The sequence below is a fragment of the Aspergillus pseudotamarii genome (assembly GCF_009193445.1).
Source record: "Aspergillus pseudotamarii strain CBS 117625 unplaced genomic scaffold BDV38scaffold_44, whole genome shotgun sequence".
NCBI lineage: Eukaryota > Fungi > Ascomycota > Eurotiomycetes > Eurotiales > Aspergillaceae > Aspergillus > Aspergillus pseudotamarii.
The window spans coordinates 209369-233708 of record NW_022475058.1 but is presented as its reverse complement, the minus strand read 5'-3'; the positions used below and the strand labels follow the sequence as shown (position 1 = coordinate 233708).

Below are 24340 nucleotides of genomic sequence, written 5' to 3'. Positions count from 1 at the left end.
ACAGAGATTCCGACTGTGCCATCTTTGAACAAAGTGAAAGAAGTGTCGTGCTCAAGATTGAACAGAATACAAGTTCTCTCTATCACACCTCACTTGTTGCCTGGTCTATCCTTCTAGCGCAATATACCGACTCCAATAACGTTTACTTTGGGGGTTTCCCATGTGAAGCTAGCAATGTCTCTAGTATACAACAATGGGAAGCGGTGGTAGACTCCCAGTTGCCAATTTCGGATGCCGTGACTCTCAGAAGCACCCAGAGATGGCTACTCGATGATTTCGCCCGCCGTGAAGTATTCAACACTTGTATCGTGCTTAGCCCCAACGACTCGCAGGATGGCTCCTGGTTCAAGTCAATGCGGAACATTGAAAAGGTGATGGATATCGTGGTCAGTCGTTATCATACGAGCTAATAAATGAAGAGTGATTCAGCTCAGTGACATTATACTATTTGTCGAACCTCTTTCGCCTACACCAAGGATATCGCTTCGATATATGTCCTCTGCTCTCAACAATGTTCATGCCGAAAACATTATTAGTACACTAGAACAGATAATACATTGTCTGATCCATAGGCCAGGTCGGCCACTCGCCGACTCGTGTCTAATAAGCAAGCACCACCAGGACCAAATAGCCAAATGGAATAGCGATGCTCCGGCTGTTCCGTTGGACAGTTGCATTCACACTATCTTTCGCGTACAATGCATTTTGCAACCAGGCGCCCAGGCGATTTGCGCCTGGGATGGAGATATAACATATCGTGAGCTGGATAGGCTGTCTTCAGCTGTACAAGAGCTACTGCAGCCATACAATCTTACTTCAGATTCAGTCGTACCGATTATCTTCAAGAAGTCTAAATGGGCTGTCGTCGCCATGCTTGGAGTGCTTAAAGTAGGCGCTGCCTTTGCAATGTTGGATCCAACTTACCCGACAAAACGGCTGGTGGATATATGTCAGGGTGTCGATGCAAATGTGATAGTTTGTTCAGAAGAGCTATGTGTAGGCGCTCCGGGAAGCACCCTTGTAATCGGGGACGATAACATGAAAAGGGTAGCATATTCTGCGGCACAGCCAGTGAAGACGACTTCGCATGATGCGGCATATGTGGTGTACACATCAGGCTCTACAGGTGCGCCGAAGGGCATCATCATAGAGCATGGCTCCTTTTGTACCAACAGCATTGCTAGTAGCCAGGCTCAGAACCTTGATCGATCATCTCGAGTTTTGCAGTTTGCGTCATATGCGTTCGATGTCAGTGTCCACGAGTGTTTGACTCCATTACTTCTTGGTGGATGTGTCTGTATTCCATCCGAGTCACAACGTGTCAATAGCTTGAAACAAGCTATCAGAAGCCTAAGAGTTAATTGGATGGAGCTAACACCATCGGTGGCTAGGCTCTACCAGCCGGAAGATATTCCAACGGTCAAAACCCTTGTGATGGGTGGTGAGCCTATGCTGCCCACTGATATCTCCCGATGGAAGGGCAAGGTTCGGCTAGTATGCGCGTACGGACCGGCAGAGTGCACTATTGTGTCAACCGTGCAGCCATGCGTTCAAGACTTGGGAAATATTGGGCTTTCGCCGGGTGGCACCTGCTGGATCGCATCAAAAGACAACCACCACCGGCTCATGCCAGTTGGTTGTATCGGAGAGCTCATCATAGGCGGCCCAATTGTAGGGCGAGGGTATTTGAAACAACCAAGTCTGACAGCAAATGCGTTCCTCACAAACCCAGAGTGGGCGTCATTGTTCCATCTTAATGAGACTCACCGATTCTACAAGACTGGTGACCTAGTCAGATATAACTTCGATGGAACAATCGCTTACATTGGACGGAAGGATACCCAAGTCAAGTTGAACGGACAAAGGGTTGAGCTCGGCGAAGTTGAACATCAGGCAAGACAATACTTCTGTGATGCTGTGATTGCTGCTGAAGTTGCTGCTCCAGCAGGACGTAAGCCTACATTGATTCTCTTTATTGCTCCAAGGCAAGAAGACTCCGTTCGTATGGATCGCACAATGCTTTTACGCCCGCCAAGCGCTGTAATTCGGAGACAGGCCCAAGCAGCCAAGGCTCATTTACAAAAGGTCCTCCCAAGGCATATGATACCCACAGCGTACATCGCACTACTAGCTATCCCTATTTCACGGACAGGGAAGGTCGACCGGAAGATTCTGCGGGAAGCTATCAAGTGTGTATCGGAGAACGATTTTAGAGCTTACTATTTAACACCGTACAATGATATGAGTAACTCACCAAGTACTCCCACCCGAGATCAACTACGGCGCCTATTTTCAGCGGCACTCGGCCTTCCAGAGGGCAAAATCGGACCCAATGATAGTTTCCTCCAGCTGGGCGGCGACTCAGTCAGCGCTATCAGACTTGTCGGGGATGCCCGAGACCAGGGACTGCAGATGACGGTAGAATCCTTGTTTAGACACCAAACTATTTCTAAATTGGAAGATTGCACTCACCAGGCTTCAGGGAGCGTTGATCCATTTATCCCAGCCTTTTCATTGCTTGATTCATTAAGCAAAGCCATATACATTGCTCAGGCAAGTGAGCAATGCTCCGTGTTTCCGGAACAGATTGAGGATATCTACCCGTGTACGCCTTTACAGGAAGCCTTAATGGCGTACACCTCGAAAATACCGGGAGCATTTCAGGCCCAATTTCGCTTTCATCTTCCCCAGAAACTTGATTTGCTTCGTCTAAAGGAAGCATGGAGGATAGTGATTGGCGCCAACCCAATCTTGCGAACTCGCATTATTCACTCTGATATTGGGGCTCTTCAAGTAGTCATGCACCTTGAGGAGCTTTTGCAGTGGGACTTGATCTGCGATAAAAATAAGTCTCCTAGGCCTTCGATGTCTTATGGTACACCGCTTCTTAATCTAGCAGTTGCGAATGATACAGAAGGGAAATTGCGCCGGATATTTTGTCTCACAATGCACCACGCTATATTCGATGGATGGTCGTATGCTTTGATTCTTGGCGCCGTTGAGGGTGCATATAAACACATGAATGCAGTTCAACGGCCTTTCACCCCGTTCATCAAGCACATATTGAGTTGGAATCACGAATCTACTAAGAACTTCTGGTGCTCCGAGTTCAAAGGCATGCAAGCAGTGCCATTCCCTTCTGCGCCCTTAACCCTCGCACATTTGGCCAATTCTATCACCACAACGCATCGCCATATTCACGTAGCCGAGTGGCTAGGTGGCTGTTACACGCCATCAACAATTATTCAGCTTGCATTTGCCATGCTAATTGCCTGGCGTACTGGGTCTATGGATGTTGTATTCGGCCTGACCGTTGCCGGGCGCAATGCTCCAGTAGCCGGAGTGCATAAAACGACTGGTCCGACTATTGCTGCATTCCCTCTTCGTACAATACTTCATGGGAGGCTAAATGTCGCTGATTCCCTAGTACTCATGCAAAATCACATTACAAGGCTCATCCCTTTTGAGCAGACAGGGTTACGACGGATAAAGTCACTGGGTTCTGAGGCAGCCAGCGCCTGTCAATTCCAAAGTCTGTTGGTGATACAGTCTGCCACAAATCGACAGCCACCAAAAATACTTATAGACTGCCCTACCAATGAGTACGAGCAGGTGAAGTTCAGCACATGTCCGTTAACTCTAGTGTGTGAACCTGGGGCGCAGAAGCTGTCAATGAAGGCCGTGTTTAACAATGCAGTCGTCATTACTGATGATATGGAGAGGATGTTGGACCAATTGGAGTATCTTGTGGACACGATGACCAAATTTCCATCCTTGAAAATCCAGAACATCATCCCACCTCCCTCTAACATCTACACTAATACTCTTTGCCAAAGCCAGTCATGGAATTCGTACATTGAGAAGAAGGCTTATGAGTATTTCAGTGGAAAGGCAGCTGTCGTTGTTGACGCCATAGTACCGAAAGGAGATTTTAATCGGATCACTGTTATGTTCATCTGCGAACCTAAACGGACGTGTGAGACGACAGGAATATTGGGCCTATTTATACGACCTACAGACCAATTCAGGCGGCAGCTTCAACAATTGATTTGTAGCCTACGACAATTGCTCCCCTGGTTTGTGGTTCCATCACTATGCCTTCCAATCAGCTTTATACCGTTAACCCCATCTGGACAACCGGATAGAGCCCATTTATGTGAGGTAGCTTCATCTGCGGACGTTTACATCTTACGCTCTTTAATGGATCCTGACAAAGAGCAAATTGGTTATCATATATTGCCGGGAGAGGAACGTCTTCGAACCATTGTTGCTCGTGTTCTTGGTATGGACCCACAGAATATAAGTCCTGGGGATGACTTCTTTACTCTTGGTGGGGATTCAATATCTGCAATGCAGGTTGTTTCCCTTTGCAGAAAGCACTACCTGTCACTGACAGCATCGGATATATTTGACGGGAAGACTGTCAAACTCATAGCATCAAAATCGAAGCCCCTCACCTTGTTCACCCCTCCATCGACTCCTGGAAGTGACCGCAGTTTGGAGACGCGTTTCTCCCTTCTTTCCTTGGGGTCTGATCATGACCTGGAAGGACTTGAATCCGCAGTTATGGCTATATATGGCATCCAAAGCATGGATTGTATTGAGGATGCGTATCCCTGCAGTGAAGCACATCAGGGGCTACTGCAAACGCAAATGCTGCAGCCATTTGATTATCAGTCCTATACCATATGGGAGGTCACCACTGGTAGCAAGGCCTCTGCTGTGTGCCCCATTAGACTGCGCAACGCTTGGTTTAACCTTGCGCGTCGTCACCCTGCGTTACGGACACATCTCATAAAGAGCCCATTGTGTGACGGTATCCACTCGAAGATACATGTTGTGCATAAAGAGTATTCTAGGGGTGTCCCCATAATTTCTTGTGCAGATGAACTTGTTTTTGCAGAGTTGAGGAAGTCGTTCCTGCAGACTAGCGCGAGCATATGTTATCCGCATGCATTTACGATTTGTCAGACGCTCTCTGGTCGCGTGTTCTGCAAGCTGGAGGGCGGGCATGCATTTCTTGATGCTACTTCCGTCTTGATCATTCTTCATGAGCTATCGCAGGCGTACGATGAACAGTTATCCCCTGATCCTGGGTCACTATATAGCACTGCGGTAGCTTGGCTTCAAAGTTTGTCAAATGCTGGTGATCGCATGGACTACTGGAGAAGGCAATTAGAAGGTGCTAGTCATTCTATCTTTCCAAGGCTGAATGATCAAAGTTCACCTAGCAAAGCCCTCGTTGTTACTGGGCATCTCGCTAGCATTGCTACATTGATACCATTCTGCACTATACATGGACTCACTGTGGGTAATGTGCTACAGGTTGCCTGGGGGTTAGTACTGCGGCAGTATACTGAATCCGATGACGTCTGCTTCGGTTCCCTCATATCCGGGAGAGATTCTCGAATTCCCGAGGTCGATAAGATTGTAGGACCCTTCTTTAATGTTTTAGTTTGTCAACTTCACTTTAGTGATGGTTCCTTCCTGGATATATTACAGAGGAATCAAATAGAAACCGGTAACCGATTGCTCAATCAGCATTGCTCCCTCATTGAGGTACTACGTTTCTCAAAATACTTCGGCCAACCTTTGTTCAATACTTGCATCTCAGTTGAGCAGCCGTTGTCTATGGGTAGCTCTGATTCGAGTCTATGTTTCAAGGACTTAGAAACACTAGAGCCGACAGAGGTAAGATTCGAACAATCCCACTGCCTTAACGACTAGCTGACCGCGCTGGACAGTATGGTCTTATAGCTACCGTTACGATTGGACCAACAGAAGTTGTGTTAGGGCTCACCTACAAATCTGACTTACTCACAGAAGACCAAGCATTGGACGTGGCCAACCGATTTAGGATGTCCATCATGGACATTGTGGGATCTTTGGACAAATGAATGAATCTTGGTTGGTAGATCCTGAAGTGTAAATCCACATATAATCTAGTTAATATTAATTTACCCACTACACTGATCAAGACTCTGCCAGTTTTGCCTCTTAGGCGGAAGGTACTAGAGAGTAATTATGTTGAATCCTTTCCTCTGTAGACCAAATATACAAACCAGGAATATATATAGAACAAACTCCATGAATTATGCGTATATTACAAGTGTCCAATACAAACAATCATAACAATAAGAAAGATTCACTTCAGCTGCAACTCACCCCTTTCAACCACAAGCCGTAAAACCTCCTTATTCAACCCCGACCAGTGTTTCCTACCATATATAAACCAATAAACAAAAGCTAATAAAGTCGAGGCAGCAAAGATCGGCAATGCATAGTTCATGTTCTGGCCTGTCACCGGCCGATAAGATGGGAACGTCAACCACACAGTGACATAGGCAGTATAAATCAAGGCAAAAATATTAACCGGCAGACCCCATCTACCCATATTCCAGTTTCCCATTGGTACCGGGTCTTTCCGGAAACGGTTGTGCAACATGCAGCTGATGGCGATGAAGTAGGATACGAAGAGACCTATGGATGAGAGAGCTATGAAGGCTCCGAAGGCGGCAGTGCTTGCGATGTTGAGGCATGCTAAGACCATGACTATAAATACGGGGAGCCATACGGCGCGGATGGGGACGTTATGTCTTCGGTCGATCTTTGGTCTGGATGTTAGTTGAGTCTTATATTGGAGGAGAAGGTGGATGGCGGACTGGATGTACATACGTATGAAAACCATTTCGGCAGCGCACCATCCCTAGCCCAGGCCCATGTCAAGCGGGAGGCGGATGCTATGCTGGCTAGGGTTACGGAAAGCCCAAGGACTAGAAGCCCGCAGACCATGGCGGTAGCTGCCTGGGTGGATCCCGTGGCATATTGACAGATCTCAATGATGGGGAAGCTGGCGCTCAGGGCGTCCTCGACAGAACCCATCGTGAATAACATGCATATAACAATGGCATACGCAAGAACGGCATTAGTGGCGACAGACCAGATCATCGATCGGGGTACTGCCTCTCGCGCGCGACGGACCTCTTCACTCATGTGGACTGCACCGTCGAAGCCTATGGCCATTAGTTGGTTTAATATACACTAGTTAGTGGTTGCATTTACTGACCGACGAACCCCCATGTCGGGGTTAAGAGTCCAATGTTCCATGAGACGAAGGTATTATTCCAGCCTGACTGGGCTTGGGTTGTTAGGAACACATATTCCGGAGCATGCCGTGGGGATAATGCAACAAAGACGACTAAGAAAATGATAAAAAGAATAATATGAAGGACCCCAGCCAAGAGCTCAATCCATGGGATCAGCTGGAAGGTATACATATTCATCAGGCCCTCGACGATGAGTATTGCAAAGATGATCAAAGTCAAATGCCATCGTTCCGATACGTAATCAGGGTAGTTTGTGATCGCTAGACCTTGGATTGTCGTCGCCGTGGTATTCGCTACACCTGCGAGGAGTGAGACCCAGGCAAACCAAGTAATCCAGCCTATGTCAGATTAGCTGTTAGTATAACCGCTCCTTGACGCTGATAAGGTGTGGTGAAGTACCCTGCATCCAGGTGATAAACCTCTTTTGACTATCCGGCGCCAGATAATGGGTCCAGTGATACTGTGCACCGGCAATGGGCTGCATAGATGCCATCTCGGCTAACGAAGCGCATTGTGCCAACGCTCCAAAGACGACAATCACAAGCCCCCAAGCTAGAGCTTCGGGGCCTCCGTTTGTGAGGACCGCGGTTTGATTTCTAGTGATTGCGCATCAGTAGCTACTCGATGCAGAAGGCACAAGTACGTACAAAGCTTGGGTCTCCCAGCTCGACATGAATGTGAGCGAGAAGAAGAACATTTGTGTGAAATTGAAAAGGCGCTGTTAATGTTATATGTCACCCAACCCTGTTTAACGGGTGTGAATTTGTGGAGCATCGCACCTTTATCTGAGCTTGACTGGATGTATCATCATGTTCTCGATTAGCACCTGAAGTCATTGGACTTAGAAACCTGTCTGCAGGGGTCTCCGTATTGGTTTCGGTGATCGTTTTCATCTCATGCTGTTCCATATTGAAACCGGGTCAACTTTGAGTTGTGTTTGCTTGGGAATAATATTGACGTCTAGTATATTGTGATAGGGACAGGTTCAAGGATGCAGAGAAAGATTAGAGTCAAAGAAATAGAGAAATTAGCGAAAATATATTGAGGGGAAGAGGAGAAACACCAGTAGGAAAGGATTAATTAACAGCCGGTTCAAACCCTAACTCCCTGCATGCAGTTCAACACGCTAATCACGAATATCCTTGCATAGTCTGCCTTGACAACACCTTTAGCAGCTCCCTAGTGCTGCAACCCTACAAGGGTATTTTATTAGCCAAGAGGCAACCCAGTCCGTACATCCGCGTCGTCCGTTGTGTCAGTTTAGGGGTAGAAAAATGGCTAATGTCATGTCACACATGTCTACGCCGTCGGAATCTGCAACGGTGCCCACCTTTTGAAAAGGCTTATAAGTGCGATGCCAGCAAATGGTACCGAGATCTTGCCACCGCTTCTCCCTGTTTCACCTGAGGACCATGGAGCGTGGGTGATTACCGTGAGTACTATATTGTTGATAGTCGTGGCTTTGGCGACTTCGGTGACGCTTATCTCGCGGGTGCGAATTCTTCGCTCGTTGACTTGGACTGACACTTTCCTCGTTGCGGCAACGGTAAGTATACCATGTTGTATGTTCTTTGCTGGAATATATTGACCATTCCTGGAAGATCCTTTTCATTCTTCAAACGACTTGCGTGAACTTTGCCAGTTCGAACGGTATCGGTAAGCACAGGGATGCGTTAAATGATGTGGCGTTTCAATCTTATAACAAAGTCAGCTCCTGGTTTGTTAGCAGGCGATTACTGAGAAACTGACTACGTGCAGTTTGTCTGCGCAAGCCAAATCCTCTCGGTTATCGTGTTGGCGTGCTCTAAGGCTGCAGTTGCACTTCTCTTGATTTCCATAAAACCGTTTAACACTGTCCTTGTCGCGTGTCAAGTGCTTCTAGGGCTGATTGGAGCATGGACCATCGCATTTGCTATCAGTCTAGCTGTCCAATTTGCACAGTCCCAGTTATGGAACTCCAACCCCAGCAGTTACATGAACCAGGAGGCACTTTGCACAGGTCTGGCGGTGTGCCACATAATGCTTGATATAGCTCTTGTCGCATTACCTGTTATCCTGATATGCAAGGTCCAGATGTCGCAGTGGAAATGCCTCCAAATTTGCGCTCTCTTTGGGTTACGTGTACTGTGAGTGGTTTTTACCTCCCTTCCCCGACGTCGTTGGCCCTGAGCTAACCCGCAGGTCAATGTTAGGGTTCCTGCCCTGACTATACAGTACATCGTGTCGCTTCGCCCTGTCTTCCACTCAATACCCCTCGACCAACCCTGGCATATTCTCATGCCAACACTATGGCTGCAATTGATACAAGGTGCATCTATTATCTGCACATGTATCCCGAACCTCAAACGGGCTCTCGCTGAGCTACAAACAGGGATGATGGCTGGCACTGTTTCTGAGTTGTTCGAACTTTCAGTTTCCGGGGCACATAGCGAGTTGACGGATGGTCCTACGTCAAAGCCAGGAAGACAGAGGGCGAATGCGACCGAGCACTACGGGCTCGACTCAGGTGGTCGCAGAAAGAAGCACATGGAAGGGCTGCGCCCCAGTAACCACAGGCGGATGATAGAACCGAGTGAGAGCATGCGAGATCTCAGAGGAAGTGCTATAATACAGACAGTCGGGTATGAGGTCCGTTGGGAGGGAGGTGAGTGTAGTAGATCTTCTTCTACTTCACGGGGTATACCGGGAAACCATGGCGATGGCTTGTCGGGTTGGTAGTTTCAATAGCTGGTCGATGCTTAAATGAGATCTGGCATTGTTCCTATACCATTTGATATATACTCAACGTCCAATCTAGAATATAAAGAGTCAATAGCTGAATAGTAATATCAAGATAGTTCACTCGGACGCCAAGGAACCAAACTCCCCAATAATCTCCCGAAGTCATGCATATTGAAAATAAGCACTACGGATGGACGGCATCGTGTGGGGACACAAGACACGCTAATTATAACGCCGTACAGCCAATTGCGGGCGACGCTTGCTATATCCCACAATACTAAGGAAGCCATGGCTGATCTATCACACCTCAACCTCCCTCCTCCAAGCTTACGTTCGATGTCAATGTTTTTCAACCTCCCAGGATACTTACCCACTACCCGTCTTCTTGCACCATGGCGAATAATGCATCCTCATCAGAAAAGTATCCAGAAACTGCTGGACCGGCAAATATCGTCCCATTGATCCCTCCCACCGACCCGAATTTGGTGACCTGGGACGGACCAGATGATCGTCAGAACCCTAAAAACTGGCCCGCTAGAAAGAAATGGATGGTGTTTGTTCCAATGTCACTGTATAACCTGTTGAGCTCTATGTCATCGGCTACAGTTGCTCCAGCCTTGAGCACTATTGGCGAAGATCTCGGGTTTCCTTCTAACACACTGCTTATCCTGAGTCTATCCATCTTCTTTCTTGGCAGTGCGATCGTGCCACTGTTTACGGCACCTGTCTCAGAGATGATCGGAAGAGTACCAGTTCTACTCACGATGAATGTAGTTTATATCGTGTTCAATACAGCATGCGGTGCTGCCAAATCGCCGACTCAGTTAATTCTCTTCCGCTTCCTTGCCGGCTTGGGCGCCGCCGGTCCATATGGCGTAAGTACCCCTACCACAGTGACTCCTATGTATCTCCACTACTTAACACTAGACAATAGATCGGAAGCGGCATGAACAGCGACCTCTTTGAGGCCCACGAACGTGGCAAAGCCATAGCAGTATTCACACTGGCACCTCTAATTGGAACAGCCATCGGCCCCATCACAGGCGGCTTTGTCGTCCAATACGTGTCATGGCGATGGTGCTTCTACGTGATCTCTATCGCCATAGCCGCCATCCAAATCGTCGGACTCATCCTCCTCCGCGAGACCTACGGCCCCGTCCTCCTGAAACGCAAAGCCGCCCGGTTGCGCAAATCCACTCAAAACCCCGATCTTCACACTGAGCACGATCGCGCCTCCACACACCTCACAACCAACCTCATCCGCCCGTTCCGTCTACTGACTACACAGCCCATCATCCAAGTCCTCAGTCTCTATCTCGCATACCTAAATGGAATCCTCTACCTCATGGTCGCTACCTTCCCGGACGTCTGGACAGGTATCTACCACGAGTCCGTATCCATCGGCTCCCTCAATTACCTCTCCATGACGGTAGGACTAACCATCGCAACACAATTTGGCGTCCGCTTCGCAGATAAAATCTACCAGCGTCTCCGAGCAAAGAATAATGGACAACCAAAACCCGAATTCCGTCTCCCAATGCTGTGCGCGGTGGCAGTCGTCGTCCCAATCGGTCTATTCTGGTATGGGTGGAGTGCGAGAACGAGTATTCATTGGATTATGCCGTACGTATCTTATTGTTGCCCGAAGATATCCAGCCGTCGAACAACTTATATCTAACTCAAAATGACTCTCCAGAAACATCGGCGCAGCAATCTACTCCGGCGCCACCGTCGTACAGCTCGTCTGCGTTCAGGGCTACCTGATCGATGCGTATCAGGTATACGCGGCAAGCGCAATGGCGAGTGTTATGGTACTCAGGAATTTACTGGGGTTTGGGTTGCCGCTTGTTGCACCTAGCTTGTGAGTTCCTATTTTTCTTCCTTTTCCTTTCTGTGACATCCTTTACATTATAATGATGCTGTCTTTGGATCCTGCTATCTGGACTCTCTGACATGAGTTGACTAATGACCTCTTGCAGATATGGCAATCTTGGCTTTGCATGGGGAAATACGCTTCTCGCGTGCGTTGCTGTTGTGATTGGGATTCCGGCGCCGTTGTTACTGTGGTATTATGGGGAGGAGCTGAGGGGGCTGAGTACTTATGCGAAGCGTTAAGGTTAGGTCGGGATTGTTGTGGATATAGTAGTCCTTTTTTTCGCATCAGGGAATATCGTGCTCGTTTGATAGATGTAGATGAGGGGGGTCATTTATGGTCTCGGGTGCTCTTCAGGTTCATCTGGGTTTATTCTGGATAGAAGGGATTTTTGGAGATATCAAGTGGTTGGCAACTGTCAATTGACTACTACAGTAGAGAGTGAGAGACTGACCATGGATAAACAGTAGTATCGATGACAGTTCCCAATCAACAGTCCAACCATAACCCAATTCCTCGCCACTACCTACAAGCCACACCTCCACAGTCCAATCCAATCCATTACATAAACCCACCACTCAGTAAACAGTAATAGCAGAAGACCCACTACTCTGATACCCCTCCGTAGCCACAATCTGATAATTGTGCGTTCCCAACGTCAACCCATACTTCGCCCACGCGTTAAAATGATTCCCTGTAGTGACGGTCCCACCCACACGCTTCGAGGTCCTCACAGACCAAAACTGCGTGAAAGTCGCCGTCCCGATGATAGATGGCGCATTGTAGCGGACAGAGGTATAGATATCATACGTGCCTCCGTCGGAGGTAACCTGACCCTTGTAGGTGCCGCCGCTGCCGGGGTTATATGTGCCATAGGATTCGACAATGTAATATTCGATTAGGGGATCGGTAGTCCAGCCGTAGACGGCTAGGTAGCCGTTTCCGCTGGGGTTGAAGGTTCCCGAATAGCTTATTGCCCTGCGTGCGTTGGTTGATTAGTTTTGGCTTTATTATATGTGTTTGACTATGGGGTAGGTAAGAGGTGGGAGGGGGATATGCTGAGGAGAAGGGGATTTGGTATACCTGGAGCTTCCGGGATTCCAGCCTTTTCCGCCGACGAAGTTACCGACGTTCGACCATTGCACTGCGTAGGAGCCGCCGTTGCCGTTTGTGTAGGTCACGTCGCCGCCGCCGTCGGTCCAGAAGGAGTAGTAATAGCCATTGTGGTAGCCTGTGCTGCTGGGCGTGGAGCGGGTGACAAGGTCATGAATTGAGGTTTCGTTGAAAGACTCGTCGGGCTTGTCTGCGAATGGCTCGATTGGAGTTGCTAGTGCACTGATTGCGGCGGAGCAGGCCAGCAGGATGGAGGAGAAGGACACCATGTTGTGTGGTTTGACTGGACTGCTTTGGCTGTGTTTGACTGCGTTGGTATGTAATGTTGGCTTCTCGTGGAATTGACCGGTATTTATACAAATTTCCCCGTCGGGTCTGGCATACATCCTCTGCTAGCTGTATTAACCACGGATGCCGGGTATGGAGAATCACCGGAAGGATGATTTCAGTTTAGGCATGTCGGTGATCATTTCCGTTGCTAGACTGACGAATATCCGACGAATATGCCGCGATTGCCTGCAGATTAACGGCAATTGCTGAAGCTGGTTCGGCTGAATCACGGTATATGCAACATGGTATAGACAGGCAATCTCGATCACGGTATTTCGTGTAGTTCAAGATACTCGTCAGGTATCTTTGCCAAGAGTGCTCGTCCGCGCTAAGACCTGCCTCCTTGCTAATAACCGTCTCATGTAGCATTTCACAGCTCACACATAGGCTAAATTGGCTCATTACAGCCATGAATAAGCTTCTTCGACCGGGTAATCCCCATGGCCTGAAGAAACCACACTCGGCTGCAACCTTAATTCAGTCCGTCCATTCCATGATGCGGGGAATATGGATCCTCGTGAGGTACTTCGGCTGTTGTCCGGCAAATGGGAATCTTGGCAAAGGCGTTAGTCAATTGCTGTTTAGCCTAAGCACTGTGCAGTTCCTCATTCCGAGTCTAGAACCTGCAGCTTTACCAGGTAATGTTGAAGGTCATTGCAAGTGCCTACTCTGACATGTAAGATTGACCAATGTGATAACGGACTTGGTTGCTTCCTGTATTATCGGGCTATGTAGTGTAAAGATGCAACAAATCTAACAAGTCTCCCAGACCTAACAGTTACTTCAACAGAACCAGCGGATCCATAACTATTACCCAAACTCCCATATCAAATACTGGACCGAAAGTGATACAGATAGCGTACTAGTTCTTGGTCGGTGGTTTCTCAGAACTTGGAGCCGCCATCGAGTACCGAGGAGGGAGTTCATCATACTCATCCGACGATGAACGCCGGGAAGCGGTGTCCGCTAGCTCGAAAACCCCGGTAATAGCAGTGCCTTGCTCCATAGGGGTCATTTGTACCGTGGGACTAACAACATCAGAGACGATAAAGAACTCGAGGTCATTCGCATGGAATTCGAAAGTCTTTCCCACACACTCAAAGGTAAATGACGCGCATAGCCGGTAAGACCGGGAGATGGTGAATGTGCTGAAAGATACGTCTGAATGTCTGAATATGAGCGGTCCGAATGTCTCGTTCAAATCGAGCTGGCCCAATACGGGCATGCCAAGTGACGTTTTCGATAAGATTTCCAATCGATCATCCACGTCGCCAGTTATTGAGCCCCTCAGCGACTGAGAAGCACGTGCAGAGGTTCGACTCATTACTGCGATGGACACAGATTGTAACGTGATGCCCGGGAAGGGCATGGACGAGCCGTCCGTACATGGGATAATATCCAACAAACATGCAACTGGTGCACCCTGCAGTACCCGGGTGGAATATATAAAAGACGCCTTGAAGTCAAACTGAGGGAGTTGCTTCTTTGACAGCCACGACTGGAACTTCTCTCCAACCTTGAGACTTCGTCCCCGATTTTCCGGCAGCAGGAGAAGACTGCGCACAGTGAACACCTCGTCTTTATGCTTTCGACTTAACTTATCCGCATGATCAGTGGGTTCCCACTGTGCTGCCAATGGCAGAAAGTTGACTCGCAGCGCTTCGGTATATAACGGCGCTTTCTTCGACAGAAAGTTCTTTTGTGGCTTGAACATTTGAACCTCGATGCGATATTCGATAACACAGTGAAGCTTCCGCTGCGAGTCACCCACGTCCACCGCAAACGATGGAGGCAGCGGGTGGTGTTCATCGCTACGGAAAGGGGCTTTTTCGGGCCATTTTGCGGGTGATTCCACTTGCGAGGGGAATGTAAACTCGAATGGCCATTCGTATGTATTCCGGGCCAGTTGACCGCCATTAGGGATGGCTAGAGTCTTTTCCTCCTGAAAGAGAATACATTTGCTTCGGTAGGTCGCAGCGGGCGCGGCGGCGCCCTTGACCTTCTGTACCTTTGCCTTGGCGCGGCCGTAAAAGCTCACCCGAATCTCTTGAATGTCGATCGGGTTGGGGCAATGATAGACGACGCAGCCGCGAAGATGTTCATGACCTGAATAGCAGGCTAATTGATTTTCCAGCTGAATTGTGAGCATCGTGGCCACGCAAGAAAAGTCACTACAACCTGGTGCGATGTGGACAATCTCACGAAAACAAAGACTGTTGACGAGAGCAAAAGGAGTGGAATGATCACGAGGTGCTCTATACCCTATACAGACTAGGGCTTACGAGGTATATTCCAACTCAGCCTTACTCTTGACTGTCTCGTCGATCCTTGCTTCTTAATCTCTTACGAGATGAACGTATAACCCCTGTGATAATTTCCCCCGCTCACAGCGGTCGTAAGATTACCGAATTCATCCAATTGCGCCAGAATCGCTGTCTGAGCGTCCCGGTGGGGCCCCTACCAAGATTCTTATCGTCGTCGTTAAGCATTGATGGACAGCGACTCTGCGGGTCTATAGTGATGCTCCACCATAATCCTCCGGTTCCTCCTCCACTGGTCTTATTTTGATTCGAATCAATATGTTACCTGACATCTCTCCCATCGAGGATTGTGCAAAGAGGTCCCAATTGCAGGCTTAGGGAAATTGGCGGGAGATGTCAATGCTCCTGGTGCCCCGTTAGTGCCATCTTAGACTCCGTTTCTCCAGTGGATCCTACGGCACGATATCCACTCAGATTTCGGACAAATCCGCTGCCCGCATTGCGAACAATGGTTGGCAGTTTCAGGTCCCGATCGGCAAGGCTGAGCCGCTACTTCGCCTCGAAAAAGACGCAACTCGTACGGCCACGTTCGATTTACCCTCGTGGGAGAACTGATTCTTATTCTCTTAGTTCACAAGCTGCCGGTAAATAATAAAACTCATGTGTATCACTGCTCAATAGCACGAAGATACGTCGCAACCTTTTGGCTAAAGATCCCATCCCCGACGAGTTGATCGGCAGACTCCACAATCCATGTCTGACAGCTCCTTTGGTTCACCTTCTGACCTTTTTGGCCTTCCGAAATGGTCTAAAAAATTGTCTATTAGTAGAATATCCCAGTTTCTAGATCAGACAATGATGTTATAGGTACTTACAGTCTGGGTAACAGTATTCAAAGACTTCTCTGGAGCCTTGACCTTGTATGCAGAAGCTTCAAAGCCACAGACAGGCATATTGTCCAACTTAAACACCCCATTATTCATCATTGCCCGTTCGTCAAAGTATTTCCCATCAATCCATTGTAGGGGGGTTCTAGTCGAGGGACATTCACTGTTCTCATCGTGGAAGTCATAGTTGCGTTTGATCTGGAACTCGAAGCCGTTCCTTACATCCCCGGTCGCATGAAGCTGCACACCGATATCAGGGTCGGAATGTGACCGGACCCAGTACGCCCAGTGATCTTTAAAAGGCCAGCCGTTGAAAATTAGTAACTCGACGAGGTAAGACCCGGCGGGTCCCTCGGATGCTACATTTGGGGGCTTGGGGGCTATTTTGCCGATCAATGGGGGCGGTGGCGGCGGGGGAGGAACATCAGTCTGGTCTGACTTCTGGGAAGTAAAGGAAGACATACTGATGTGACTGAGTGGTTCTGTCCCTATCAAAGTAAACAGTTGTTGGTGGTGGTCAGGAATTCTCATGAAACGCAAATGGGGAGATGATCAACATTGTAGCCTGTTTGGTATTCAGCACGGATTAAATACGGGCCAACCAATCAGTCCTCGAACGCCTTCTAAATTTAGTACAGTATCTACATTCCGTACAATTGAAGTCAAATTTGTAAGTAAACGGGTGTGGTTAAGACTATGTTGTCCTATCTCAACAGAAATAAGTGGTCAAGTAACTCAGCCGTCGTCATTCGCTTTCGAGCATTTTCCTGTAATATTCCCGAAAGGAACAAGCCAAGTCGCTCAATATTTTCGCCGCGAAAGTCAGCCGGCAATCTTTCCGTCAAGTACTTCCTAAAAGTATCACCTGTCTGGTTGTTCATATCAAGGACTTGTTCAATAAGCTAGAGGTGTTCCTTGTCATATTCCTAGAGGGAATAACGGCTCGTTCGTGGCCAGTGCAAAGATCTTTTCACAATATTATCACAATATTATTAGATAAAACTATGGTATCTTAGGAAGTAGGGGCCTTTCGCGTACCAAGAAACCTAAGGTCCAAATATCAATACTAGCGTCCCAGGCATTGCGGTGAATTAGCTCGGCTTCACGCAGAGAGCTGGGAGTAACCGGTCACTGATCGCATTGTTGGCGAAAGGCAGCTGAGAAATGTGAGTCGTATAATGTATTGTTCGACATAATAAGAAACAAAGCATACCTCCACCTAAGTCGCCCATTCTGACTATGAGCTTAGACGGCTCTATACCGTCTAGCTGCCCTCGACGTCTTTGTGAGGTCAACAAATATTCCGGTGCACTATTATCCGCTTTCACGCCTTCTAGCCAGCAAATAGGGCTAGGCTCAGGCGGCTCTAGAAATGTCTCGACGTCCACAGCCCCGCCAGACGAAAAGGTAATGTTTGCGGGTTGCAGGCCTGAAAAGCTTAGTAGGTTGTTCAATATAACACATCAAATTGACCTACCGCAATGAATGATACCAGGTCTATGAAGAAAGTCAAGACCCAGCAAGATCTGCCTAGAGACCTCTTGAATGTAGTCTACATAGTTCGGTCTCTCAGTTCGACAATGTTATATATTCTCTCAAAACGCCGCATTTTGGAGCACTAGGACAATGGTTCCAGAAATTGACTATCGAACCCGTTTTATATACGCCTATCAAGGAATTAATGGATTTTCAAGGGAAGGACGGGTTGAAGTGGAAAGCTGAATCATGCGTCAGGTGATTTGATAGGACTGATGAGTGACATTGGCAGGACATAAATGTGAATGAACTATGTAAAAGACGAAATCCATGGAATAGCTAGGTCACAAAGCGGGTTATATTCCTCATACTCTCATCGTTTAATGTCGTTAAGTTGTCTGTTGATTCTAGCCTTTCACCCGCTCTTGTTCCGTTTCCCTATTCCCAGCTATGAAGACCGACCATATATATTCGTCATGAATGAACTCGAGTAACTGGATGCTTGGACTCTACAGGAGCACTTTAGGCTTTATTTCCCTCATGCATGACATTCATTACGCCTAGTATAGCTTGCAAATATGGTTGTTCCGTCTTCCGGTATTGTTGACTTGTCTGTACCTGTTCCTGTGGCCCGTTGTATGGGGGAGAATATTTGCAGTTTTTGCCATAAAGAGTTCTTCAATGTTCTTAGAGATCATTATTTACATATAGACACTACTTTTTCTTTATGGTAGATTTACTATAGTGTCACGATACTTCGACGTTGGGTGTATATAAAGTAGGTTAGGAGACCAGTTCACCGAGTACATCTGACGTAGTATAACCAATATAGAAAGACATCTTGAATGGATTTCAGTAATATTAATATCATCAACATTATTATGGGAATATCTCCAGTAAGCTGCATCACAAAAGATGAATCAAAGCAGCCCGGTTGCAAATTTCAATATTAATCCTCCTCTTGCATATTTACCTCTCTATCCGATACATCATCTTCTACTTCTTCCATTATATCAACACCTGCAGCAGCAGCATCATCGTCGTCGTCATTATCGTAATACACCTCCATTTCATCACTCGCCTTGCAACTTGTGCTGTTGAATAGACGGCGATCGGCACCTTCTATCTCTTCTACCGCTTTGCTATCCAAGAAAAATGGATGATCTCTGCGAAGTCGGGTACCCTGGCAAACATATCCCATTGGAGTATGTGAAATTTCCTGCCCCTGTCGATGGAGAGTCAACCAGTCTTGCAGAAAGTTGAGCTGGCTTCTGACAAAGAAATTATCACTCGCCGCAGCACTACTAGGTGCAACCAACTCAACGTGGGCTATGGGCTTCTCCGGATCTACTCGCAGCTGCTGCAACAAAAACTTGTAGTCTGAGAATTTGAAATATAGGCGCCCTGCCAGAATTCCCAACTCGAAGGGAAGCCATGGTGGTGAAGACCACCCTTTAGGAAGGCTCGGGAGAGCATAGTATTTGAGAGTGTCAAAGTGGAGCATTCGCTTTGTGAACGGTGCCGCGTACAGAATCAAATGCACTGTCGAGCTTTGCATTGTACGTATTATAGGGATAAGGTCCTCGGCTTCCTCCGGAATGATCACTAGCCCGACGTTTGTCTGCGAATTCCAAAGCACCCAATTCACGGGACGCTACCCAATTGATGTATGTTAGTCAAACTGTACAGCTCATGCGTGAGAAGATAGGAAGATATTACCAGAAAGTTATCAATACTCTTGGTCTCTTCCTTTGCTTCTACCGTCCTTGTAAACTCAGTCGAAACATACAAGGAACGCAGTAACGTCGAAGCGTCAATGCCGTGTTTGCGCTCCAGATCTGTTGACTCCAGGACAGTGGCTGCCTCCATCCGCTTCAACTCTACAGTGAGGTGACCTTTGAGCGGTTGAACAACGGTTATCATATGCGGCTGTTCAAAGTTGCGGAAGGTTTCAGCCACTAATCCGAACAGAGTACTGTATGGGTCAACAAGAGAGGCATTTCGACGCTGTGCTCGGGGATTCCGGGTGCTTCTGCTCCAGTTGCTCTCTTTCCAGAGCCTTTCCTGTCGCCAAAGCTCTATATCTCCCGAATTTAGATCAATCCAGTGGAAGCAATTGTCGACTAGCTGACTTGGCAAATCAATTTCGGCACCCTTACCGAAGACCTGACGCGGAACTAACTCCAAAGTTTTGCCAGACTTCACAGAGCGAATAACGAGCTCCTCTCTTCGGTATCCCAGGTGTATCTGATGACCCTCCGGAGCAGTTGCGAGTACATAACTCATCCCAGACATGTTGAAGGATAAGCGACAAGTCTTTTGTTTCCAAACAGTTCTTTCAATACGTCCGAGTTTCTGATATCAGCCGGAAGCTTTCCCATTGTTTGTCCGTCTACTAGGAAGTGGCCCTCCAACAAATGGTAATGGACCACTTGTGGTATAGTAGTCTCTGTACCCTGAACGACGGACATGAGCCACCATTCATTCGGGCGAGATAGGAACTGCCATTGTGTGTACTGCCTCGAAGTGTGTTCGGCACCTGGCCAACAAGTATCAATAGCCGACACTAAGCTAGTCTGAAACACAGCAACAGCCTGGCGGAGCATAGGTCGTAATGCAGCAGCCATTTTGATATCGCGAACAAGTATATTGCGTGTAAACGTCATAAATGTAGATACGTCGATCACCGAGCTTTCTTGCATAGTAAAGGTTACTTCAATAAATTCCTTAAGGCTCTCTGCATCAAGTTCTTGGCCGCTGTAAGCTTGAAGTGCAAACGTCCTGCGGCATAAGAGGGCAGAAAAGAAGCAGTATGTCGCTGCGCTTTCTGCAGTATCTGTTTCCTGAGCACGGCGCATTTCACTCCTTAGAGCCGTAGCCCACGCGAGAGTAATACCTCGGATTTTCAACAGGAGGTCATGCGCTTGCCTGTGTAATTCTAAGCAAGAGATCTCACACAGTTGAACTGTTAATGTAAGTAGAGTCTCCATGTAATAGTACTCTCGCCAATTGGGAGATATGATTTCCGCGTGTTGTTGTTCGATCTGCTCGATGAGCCTGCGACAAAAGTTCACGTCTCTAAAAACACAATGAGCAGCCCGTAGGCTGTCATTCTTCAACTGGCGACCAGCTTGTAGCACTAGTAAACGGAAAAGAATAGCTGTATCTTGGAGACTGAAGTTGATGTTCGAAGATCCAAGCTCGCTCAAAATCGACAGCCATCGCCGATTCCTCCCGCCCATAACATTCTGTTGTGCCACATATTCATGCACACTTAGCCGTGGTGGGCATTCGGCGATACTTGCAATGGCATCATATGATGACGGGCCTGGTGCATCAGCTGCAAAGTCCGGTGCTGAGTACAGGGCTGCAAATGGCAGGCTTTTTGGAAGGCGCAGTGCGAAGTGATGTGCGCATGTCAGCCGCTTGGGAAAGTCCGCCAGCCACACGTTTCGTTCGCTGTCATAGTATGAAAACTGTAGTCCCAGTGGAAGCAGAACATTCTTCTCTTGTACCGGCAACCTCTTTGATTTATAATGTGTCCCCTGGAAGGATTTTGTGTGAGACGCCAGTGAAAGCTTGCGGTCTGCATTGCTCTTGTTATACAACATGAGCTGGGAATATTCTTTCAATAGCAACTCCGGCTTGTCTGAACGTGAACTGAAACGTTGCTGACAAAGGGAATAGACAATCCTCCAGGTAGTATCCCTATAGGATGCGAAACATTTGGGCACATCCAGCTCGAAGATTACCGCGCGTTTCTCAGCAAGGTTAACCTCCGATGGAAGAAAGTCTTCATGAACATTTATCTCGAGACGCCGGTGACGCCGACCGTAAAAACAATGCTTGCAATCTCGAATATCGTGCTTCCCATCAGGGAGCCTTCGCTGATCGCAGAATGTTGCTGCCAGTTTCTCAGTCAAGTCCTTGTGCTGTGCATTGACGTGCACTAGTTCTCTCTCTTTACCAGCTCGAGTGATATCTGATGCCGTTTCTATGTTCTGTTGAAGTTTCTGCAGATTTTCTGCTTCCTTGAGGCTGAGATAGTGGTAGGTGAAACCTCCTAGACACGGATCGGAGAAGATAGTCATATCCTGCACTTTTGCCTTCGTGCAACGCTCGTGAATGTAGACCTGGACTTTTTGGAGCCGTTCCATATGATACCTTCGAGACAGAAGCAGCACATCCAATAGTTCAGGCAAGAATCAGGGATGGTAATCAGCGAGTAATGGGTGTGCAACCATTGCGCACTTGTCCATCTGAATCCACAGCTCAAACACACTAAGAATACACACACTTATTTGTTCAGGGTCGTTCCCATACGCCTTTCCAACAGCACTCATGTAGTCTTCAATCTGGCGTGAGAGATCCATGCATAGCGCTTCACACTTCCCTTTCTCATCAGGAATATCAGGGGCTGCGGATTCTATCGTCCGTTCCACGTCTGCGAGTGATGTATACCGGGTTGTTATCGCGGAGAACTGCTCTGTTTTCCCTTTATTGCTGTTTCTATCAGGGGTAGTAGGATCTACCACCTTGCAAGCCCCTTGGGACTGTCGCGACCAATCGAGGACCGCTTTTAAGTAAGGCAAACTATTTCGCAGACTTAAATGCAGGTCTTTATCCTCAGCAGCCTGCGGGAGTCTATCAACCTTTCTCCTGATCGACCTCTTGAAATAGTCCCATCTGGCTTCGAAGACTGCCGTTACAGTATCAATGGACTTTTGACACTCCGGTCCAATGACTGCAAACAGCCAAGTGTAAGCGTCACGTATGACTGCCGAGGCGTTCTCTCTTTTGGCCTCCAGCTTTGCCAGACGACGACAAACCTTCGTCTTGAGGAAATTACACTGCTCGTGGTCGACCGTGTGAACTGAATCCTCCAATAAATGCGCCATCAGCGCACACATCAAGAACTTGTACTGCATCCGCCCAATCTCTACACCGAGGTGTAAGTATAGCATCCGCTGTATGCATACGCGAAGTGCCAGCCAGAACGGACTCCGCTCCAGGGCCGCTCGGCATTATCCCAGCATACATCATCCTTGACTCGCTTGCGAAGTATTGGTGGGTATGTCCGACTACCATTGGTCTCAACGAGGGTCATAAGAAACTGAGATATAATCGCCGGATCAACCGTATCGCGAGTTTCAGAGACCTTCACCCCAGCTTTATGAGTCTTCGGACAGAACTCATCCAACGCTTCGCGGCTTGCCCGCTCGAGAAATCCAGCTAGATTCTTTTGGAAAACCGGATTCTCAAATTTGCTCCGAGCCAAAGAAACTGCTGAGCCGGGAAAGTCCCATTCCAGTGCGCCTTTTGCTGCGAGGGTCGACTCAGCCGTGGGCGACGTCTCGAAAGTTTCAAATATGATGTTTTCATCTTCGTCACTACGCGTAGTCACTTTGTCAGTCCACTTATCATCAATGACATGAATTCTCAGGAAGGGTAATGCTCACGACGGATATCTGATAAGGATGCAAGCATTTTGCAACGCGACGTGCACAATTATAGCATTTCCAGGCTGCAGGTCTTTAAGTGCGCCCAGAAGCGATGCCTCGTTCACCCATCCCTCCGTTCTCACCTCCTTTAAAGTTCTCAACGTCTTCTCGATAGACTCCCAAACCACTACGGCTTTCGCATCACTGATCTCCTTAAGCTTCCCAGCCGCATCGAGTACCCGGGACAAAAGATCATTCTGAACCTCGATGACCTGAGCCTCAGTTTCCTGCTCCCCAGGAAGCTTGGGGGGCAACACGACGTGGTTGAAAGTCATTGCCAGAATCGTGTTATTGACAACCATGTTTTCTCATCTGATGCTCGTTTCGTTCAACAAAATCCCGAAAGATAGCTCTTGAGCTGAATTTTTAGTGTCTGTAGGGTTGTAAAGAACTTTTTTTATATCACAAGGCTGGAAGGCTCGGTGAGCACATCATGAGTACCAAACGGAAAGCTAATAAAGAACGCCACCCCCTGTACCATTGCTCTGCCTTGTCGCAAACGGCTGCCGTTTGTTAGGTAGTCTGGGCTTCTGCCTGTTGAAACGCGGGTTCGTGTTCCTCAGCAAAAATTCAGGACTGTTGATAGGTATTAGCTGGAAAGCCCAAGTCGTACAGACGATCAGAGTGAATACTCATGAGACGCGTAAACCTTGCCCTTTTTGCTTTCAGCAACCAATGAAGTAAAAGTGAGATAAGGCCCGTTTGAATGATGTGGATTGTGGAGATATTCAGTAAATAGAGCTCATCGTGACTCGTGGGTTCTGCCTAGCTGTCACAACGACAAGAAAAGGTCTAGATTGTCTATTCACTTCAGATCCATGTCAAGGGCTTAGTAGTCAATCAGCTGATCCAGCCGTGTCATAGTCGTATAGTATCTTGTAAAGAAGGATATCAACGCATGACTTTAGTAAAAGCTTAGTGGTAAGGTCTAGATGTATGTTGGTGTTAAGGGCAATGTTTGTATTGACTTAGGATACTTATAAAAGCAAACTACGCTCTTGGATAAACTGAATAGACCAGACTACCAGGTCTCAAGGCCATCATTGTGCATCAACAACCCCTATATGAAATA

The 24340-nt window shown here is 47.8% G+C and overlaps 10 protein-coding genes across 10 annotated transcripts; 4 read left to right on the top strand and 6 right to left on the bottom strand.

The window, feature by feature from the left end:
- Positions 1–511: 511 nt before the first annotated feature.
- Positions 512–6019, top strand: BDV38DRAFT_294703 (uncharacterized protein; the record flags this gene model as incomplete). Its single annotated transcript, XM_032062548.1, has 5 exons — positions 512–535; positions 573–598; positions 771–5454; positions 5542–5691; positions 5745–6019. 5 exons carry the CDS (start codon positions 512–514, stop codon positions 5895–5897), a joined length of 5037 nt encoding a protein of 1678 aa, XP_031911450.1. The 3' UTR covers positions 5898–6019.
- A 79-nt stretch (positions 6020–6098) lies between these two features.
- Positions 6099–8411, bottom strand: BDV38DRAFT_252704 (amino acid permease). Its single transcript, XM_032055165.1, has 5 exons — positions 7754–8411; positions 7506–7702; positions 7067–7444; positions 6676–7013; positions 6099–6607 (listed from the first exon to the last, which is right to left on the bottom strand). Exons 1-5 carry the CDS (start codon positions 7801–7803, stop codon positions 6146–6148), a joined length of 1425 nt encoding a protein of 474 aa, XP_031911449.1. The 5' UTR covers positions 7804–8411; the 3' UTR covers positions 6099–6145.
- A 36-nt stretch (positions 8412–8447) lies between these two features.
- On the top strand, positions 8448–8876 carry BDV38DRAFT_252702 (uncharacterized protein). Its single transcript, XM_032055164.1, has 2 exons — positions 8448–8801; positions 8856–8876. The coding sequence occupies exon 1, from the start codon at positions 8461–8463 to the stop codon at positions 8692–8694; it is 234 nt and encodes a 77-aa protein (XP_031911448.1). The 5' UTR covers positions 8448–8460; the 3' UTR covers positions 8695–8801; positions 8856–8876.
- Positions 8448–9854, top strand: BDV38DRAFT_252700 (uncharacterized protein). The gene is made up of 2 exons (XM_032055163.1): positions 8448–9232; positions 9299–9854. Exons 1-2 carry the CDS (start codon positions 9081–9083, stop codon positions 9822–9824), a joined length of 678 nt encoding a protein of 225 aa, XP_031911447.1. The 5' UTR covers positions 8448–9080; the 3' UTR covers positions 9825–9854.
- Positions 9855–10174: 320 nt separating this feature from the next.
- Positions 10175–12110, top strand: BDV38DRAFT_141193 (putative MFS transporter). Its single transcript, XM_032051435.1, has 4 exons — positions 10175–10702; positions 10762–11450; positions 11524–11688; positions 11807–12110. The coding sequence occupies exons 1-4, from the start codon at positions 10220–10222 to the stop codon at positions 11940–11942; spliced, it is 1473 nt and encodes a 490-aa protein (XP_031911446.1). The 5' UTR covers positions 10175–10219; the 3' UTR covers positions 11943–12110.
- Positions 12111–12278: 168 nt separating this feature from the next.
- BDV38DRAFT_285015 (glycoside hydrolase family 11 protein) lies at positions 12279–13082 on the bottom strand (the record flags this gene model as incomplete). Its single annotated transcript, XM_032060395.1, has 2 exons — positions 12279–12678; positions 12784–13082. The coding sequence occupies 2 exons, from the start codon at positions 13080–13082 to the stop codon at positions 12279–12281; spliced, it is 699 nt and encodes a 232-aa protein (XP_031911445.1).
- Positions 13083–13910: 828 nt separating this feature from the next.
- On the bottom strand, positions 13911–15724 carry BDV38DRAFT_141197 (uncharacterized protein). Its single transcript, XM_032051436.1, has one exon. It carries the CDS (start codon positions 15290–15292, stop codon positions 14006–14008), a length of 1287 nt encoding a protein of 428 aa, XP_031911444.1. The 5' UTR covers positions 15293–15724; the 3' UTR covers positions 13911–14005.
- BDV38DRAFT_252698 (uncharacterized protein) lies at positions 15452–16780 on the bottom strand. Its single transcript, XM_032055162.1, has 2 exons — positions 16280–16780; positions 15452–16212 (listed from the first exon to the last, which is right to left on the bottom strand). The coding sequence occupies exons 1-2, from the start codon at positions 16751–16753 to the stop codon at positions 16072–16074; spliced, it is 615 nt and encodes a 204-aa protein (XP_031911443.1). The 5' UTR covers positions 16754–16780; the 3' UTR covers positions 15452–16071.
- Positions 16781–18716: 1936 nt separating this feature from the next.
- On the bottom strand, positions 18717–21924 carry BDV38DRAFT_285012 (uncharacterized protein; the record flags this gene model as incomplete). The annotated part of the gene is made up of 3 exons (XM_032060394.1): positions 18717–19421; positions 19487–20102; positions 20183–21924. 3 exons carry the CDS (start codon positions 21922–21924, stop codon positions 18717–18719), a joined length of 3063 nt encoding a protein of 1020 aa, XP_031911442.1.
- Positions 21925–21972: 48 nt separating this feature from the next.
- BDV38DRAFT_285011 (uncharacterized protein) lies at positions 21973–23570 on the bottom strand (the record flags this gene model as incomplete). The annotated part of the gene is made up of 3 exons (XM_032060393.1): positions 21973–22706; positions 22766–23157; positions 23227–23570. The coding sequence occupies 3 exons, from the start codon at positions 23568–23570 to the stop codon at positions 21973–21975; spliced, it is 1470 nt and encodes a 489-aa protein (XP_031911441.1).
- Between the last annotated feature and the right edge of the window lie 770 nt (positions 23571–24340).

Excerpts from the sequence above, each read along its gene's own strand:
- BDV38DRAFT_252704 (XM_032055165.1), bottom strand. The coding sequence starts at position 7,803 with ATGTTCTTCTTCTCGCTCACATTCATGTCGAGCTGGGAGACCCAAGCT. Across the intron at positions 7,445-7,505 it reads GTTTATCACCTGGATGCAGG|GCTGGATTACTTGGTTTGCC; the intron begins GTACTTCACCAC and ends AATCTGACATAG. Across the intron at positions 7,014-7,066 it reads CCCGACATGGGGGTTCGTCG|GCTTCGACGGTGCAGTCCAC; the intron begins GTCAGTAAATGC and ends TAATGGCCATAG.
- BDV38DRAFT_252702 (XM_032055164.1), top strand. The coding sequence starts at position 8,461 with ATGCCAGCAAATGGTACCGAGATCTTGCCACCGCTTCTCCCTGTTTCA.
- BDV38DRAFT_252700 (XM_032055163.1), top strand. The coding sequence starts at position 9,081 with ATGAACCAGGAGGCACTTTGCACAGGTCTGGCGGTGTGCCACATAATG. Across the intron at positions 9,233-9,298 it reads CTCTTTGGGTTACGTGTACT|GGTTCCTGCCCTGACTATAC; the intron begins GTGAGTGGTTTT and ends GGTCAATGTTAG.
- BDV38DRAFT_141193 (XM_032051435.1), top strand. The coding sequence starts at position 10,220 with ATGGCGAATAATGCATCCTCATCAGAAAAGTATCCAGAAACTGCTGGA. Across the intron at positions 11,451-11,523 it reads AGTATTCATTGGATTATGCC|AAACATCGGCGCAGCAATCT; the intron begins GTACGTATCTTA and ends ATGACTCTCCAG. Across the intron at positions 11,689-11,806 it reads CCGCTTGTTGCACCTAGCTT|ATATGGCAATCTTGGCTTTG; the intron begins GTGAGTTCCTAT and ends GACCTCTTGCAG.
- BDV38DRAFT_141197 (XM_032051436.1), bottom strand. The coding sequence starts at position 15,292 with ATGCTCACAATTCAGCTGGAAAATCAATTAGCCTGCTATTCAGGTCAT.
- BDV38DRAFT_252698 (XM_032055162.1), bottom strand. The coding sequence starts at position 16,753 with ATGTCTTCCTTTACTTCCCAGAAGTCAGACCAGACTGATGTTCCTCCC. Across the intron at positions 16,213-16,279 it reads TGAATACTGTTACCCAGACT|ACCATTTCGGAAGGCCAAAA; the intron begins GTAAGTACCTAT and ends ACAATTTTTTAG.